At 49.3% G+C, this 4,186-nt stretch overlaps 1 protein-coding gene across 1 annotated transcript; it reads left to right on the top strand.

The window, feature by feature from the left end:
- Window positions 1–1,545: 1,545 nt before the first annotated feature.
- On the top strand, window positions 1,546–4,061 carry EDB91DRAFT_1331780 (cytochrome P450; the record flags this gene model as incomplete). Its single annotated transcript, XM_041325390.1, has 14 exons — window positions 1,546–1,558; window positions 1,775–1,972; window positions 2,027–2,156; window positions 2,206–2,394; window positions 2,444–2,595; window positions 2,657–2,772; window positions 2,825–2,954; window positions 3,010–3,023; window positions 3,071–3,260; window positions 3,315–3,371; window positions 3,429–3,453; window positions 3,500–3,636; window positions 3,696–3,828; window positions 3,995–4,061. 14 exons carry the CDS (start codon window positions 1,546–1,548, stop codon window positions 4,059–4,061), a joined length of 1,551 nt encoding a protein of 516 aa, XP_041168522.1.
- Between the last annotated feature and the right edge of the window lie 125 nt (window positions 4,062–4,186).

Genomic DNA, 4,186 nt, shown 5'->3' with positions numbered 1-4,186 from the left:
ACATACAAACCGCTCGTAATCTACGAACGGAGGACACGCACCTTCTCGTTTACTCAGACGGATCGAAACAATCAGTCAGAGAGGAGGAAGAGCTGGAGCAGGATGGGCCGGCTATCACAGAGGAAGAGAAGTCTTCTGGGGTCAGGAAGGAATGGGTCCCAAAGCAGAGGTGTATGATGCAGAGATGGTAGCGCTCCTTCGAGCAATATCGCGAGCTATCAGCTTCGCGCAAAATTCCCAGGTGACCCATTTACATTTCTACGTCGATAACAACTCTGTGGTGCAGGCTGCATATGCAGCTGCACCCGGACCCTCACAATACATTGCATTACAGATCAGACGCTCGATCGAAGACTACCTAACCACATCCCCCCTCCATCATGTCCAAATTGCATGGATCCCAGGACATCACAACATCATCGGCAACGAACGTGCCGACGAGCTTGCAAAAGAAGCCACTGGACGTAACGACTCGTACCACTCGACCTATGCAAATGCGCGCCGAAGAAACAAGGAAGGGATCTTGCAGAAATGGACAGAGAGTTGGAATAGAGACGTGGCAGCACAGACTGGACGCTTCGCTCTCGCAAATCGACTCCCACCAACGCTCAAACCCCCGCCAACATTTCACTCACACTCCTCGAGAAGTATACGGCCGTCTTATACAATGCCGCACAGGACACGGATTCATGGGAGAATACTACGCTGCATTCGTTCCAACCGAACCCACCCTCTGCCCATGTGGAGAACCACGTCAAACACGAGAACATATCATACGTGACTGCCCACTATTTGCGCGACAACGCATCCATCTGCGTGAGGTATCACACAACATCATACTCAACGAAATTTTGGGTACGGAGAAGGGCATAAAGGCACTAGCGAAGTTTATTCAAGAATCCAGCGCATTCAAGAAGGTCGCACTGGAACGAGAAGGAGACTGGGAAGAAAGGAGAGGGACAGAAGCCTGAGTAAGGGCAAAGAAGGAAGTGACGAGGGAAGGAGGAGACGAGGAGAGATCAGAAGGAGGAGGAAGGAGAGAAAGTGTATCATATTATACTAAGCCTGGACACCAAACGAGCCCACACGCACACCAAAACTCATCAAACGCGGACCGCTTGGCTATTCGTACTATACCTACATCCCTCACCCTGTTACAACACTCCCCAGCACAGCCCTAACAGGGCACCGCGTCTTAACAGCTCACTTTGTTTGTTGCGGTATATAAATATAGAATTTCTCTCTCTCTCTCCTAGTGGGTCTCGACTTCGCCTTCGTTGATTATCAGTACGTGGTGGTCCTCAGTACATCTATATTCATGATTCCCGTGCAGTGCCTCCTGGCTTCCCTGATCTCGAAGATATGATATGTGATCAGCCACTGGGCAGCTACGCGGCGAGACCCATTGAGGCAAATTCGTGACATGTGCGCGCTCCGCAGGTATCGCCCGTGCTCGCTTCGACGGACAAAGTTTGGCTGGATAACGTTACCGTTTAGAACTGCATGTATGTAAGATGCCGACACTGCACCGGCAAAGTCCGTTGCATGGTGCAGCTTCGTGTTTGGCCGAGAGATTTTGATTTTAGGGGCAGCAATTTCAAATGTCATTTTAGAATCGAGCGAGGAAGTTGAGTAATTAAGGGTTTTTTTTTCGTGAAATGCCGCAGCATTCCCACCAGAGGTTCTCTCTGATGTCATTCCTCCTTTCCCTTGCGGTTATAAGGACCGTTGCATTATGGCTGCTCAGGTACTGCTCGAATGATGGTCCCTTCAGTTGATGGCCGCCTCGCTATCCTCGTTGGCGTTCCTTTGTCCTTGGTTGCCGTCACTGCCCTCAGACGGTTCATCGAGAGCCGGCGGAATAAACCCTCTCTTCCCCCAGGCCCAGCGCCGCTCCCACTGGTAGGGAACGTCTTATCAATTGACACAAACGAGCCTTGGGTGACGTATACTGAATGGCGTGCTACTTACGGTACGTGGACAGACAGTGTGGTGCATATGTGGTGCAGCTCAAATATTTTATCAGGGGACTTGATCTTCGTGCGACTCCTAGACCAGGAAACGGTCGTGATCAATTCTCAGCATATCGCAGAAGCCTTGCTGGACAAGCGTTCTCGCATTTACTCCGATAGACCGTACTTAGCTACACTCGAGCCGTGGGTTCTTCGAATATTCTTCCATTTAATCATTCTGAAGTCCAGGCAGATATGGCTGGACGATCAACTTTGCATTCATAGGTTACGGCGATGAATGGCGTCTTTGCCGACGACTCTTCCATCAAACGTTCCGTCCCGAGTCTGCACTCAAGTTTCGTCCAATGCAACTCAAGCGAGCTCGTGAGATGGTGGTCAACCTAATCGACGAACCCCAACATTATGAGTCCCACTTCGCAACGTCATTGCATGTATTTTTACACATCGAGCGATTATTTACCTGTTCACAGATTATCGTCCTCTGTTGCGATGTCAGCTGTATATGACTACGATGCCAGTGCTCGCGATGATCCTGTGGTCCAGCTCGTGATCAAAGCGCTAGTTCCGGGCTTGACTGTGTTGACCCCGGAGAGAGCAATGCTGCTTAACGCTTTCCCATTCTGTGAGCTCAACTGTCTTTGACGAGACAGAGTTAACATACTGAGCACTCTTGTGGGATGCAGTACTGAAGTTACCTGACTGGTGCTGGGGATCCTCGATCAAGCGTGGTGCTCGATCTTCAAGGGATCGCGTGAATGAAATGGCCGACGTGCCTTTTCGATATGTGCAGAAGCACATGGTGGGTATTTCATTTTGTTCTAGTTCCAGACATTGATTACATGCGTGCCAAGGCCGACAGCTCGCTCCTCGGCCAGTCCTCAATGGTAGCAGAAAATTTGCAACGGATGGAGACGCAAGATGAGGCCTCGAAACCAATGTTCGAGACTGCCTTGAGGAAAGCAGCTACTACTGCTGTTGTCGGTGAGTAGCGTTTTTTCAAGCGGTGTCATGCTCTTGATATATCCGCACTATGCAGCCTCGTATGAGACGGTAAGTGAATGTCCGAATTCCATGTCTGCCCCTTGACCTCTTTACAGACTTCTGCAAGCTTGATGGTTTTTCTTCTCGCGATGGTATTATATCCGGATGTTCAGAGACGTGCACAAGTGGAGATCGACTCAGTGATTGGAAGAGATCGACTGCCTACATTTGAGGACAGAGCATCACTACCATACGTCGAGGCAGTTCTGCGGGAGACTTTCCGATGGGAGCCTATTGTACCCCTTGGTAACTTAGACTTCTTACTGTGTGATCTCGCCTGTACTAAAGACGATCTTCTAGGCGTGCCGCATGCTACATCGAGTGACGATACATATAATGGTTACTTCATTCCAAAAGGTGTGCTATTTTTCCGATGAACATATTACTTGTAAAAAAAAAACTCACGTTCATCAGGAGCGACCATTGTGTACAACACATGGTCAGATGGATTCTCTCCAGCTTTCGCGATACTGACCTCATTTCAGGGCCATTTCACGGGATGAAAAGCGGTACCCCAACGCATCCCGTTTCATGCCAGAGAGGTTCATCGACGTCAACGGCGCGCTGACCAATGATGACCCTGCGGAGTACATTTTTGGCCTAGGTCGGCGTATATGCGCAGGTGGGTTGAGTTGTTTTAGTGCCGCAGAGCATGTGATGAACAAGGTGTCTTCTAATCAGGCCGGTCTACTGCCGATGCCTCTGTATGGTCTGCCATTGTGACCATGCTGGCTACAGTGGATATTTCTTCCGCCAAAGATGACCAGGGTAAAGTGATCGACTTCACCCCCGAGTTCATCCCCGGAGTGGTTCGGTACTTAGTTTCCTCATGTCCTTCTGACCTGCCGTCACTAACGGTGTTGTTGCTTTAGCTTTCCTGCGGTCTTCCCTTGCAGTATTTCAACTCGTTCTCACATTCATTCAGGACTGGTGGATGCGTTGCGGAATACTGTGTAATATGCTTGCTTCTATAATACTAGTGACATATCTGTATATTGGTGCGAGATCGGAACATCATTGCGCCTGCCAATGAGCATAAGCGAGTAATCCTGTTATATATTGACTAGATGACCTATGTAGTCACTTTGGTGGATGTGGAGAGTCAGAGACTAAATGATTTGGATATGCAGAGGACGCTGGAAAACTTGAACCTAGCTTTACTATTATCAACT

The sequence above is a fragment of the Suillus paluster genome (assembly GCF_016628075.1).
Source record: "Suillus paluster strain FC165 chromosome Unknown EDB91scaffold_434, whole genome shotgun sequence".
NCBI classification, from domain to species: Eukaryota; Fungi; Basidiomycota; class Agaricomycetes; order Boletales; family Suillaceae; genus Suillus; species Suillus paluster.
Note: the sequence above shows the minus strand (reverse complement) of the source record. Positions and strands in the feature narration are given on the sequence as shown.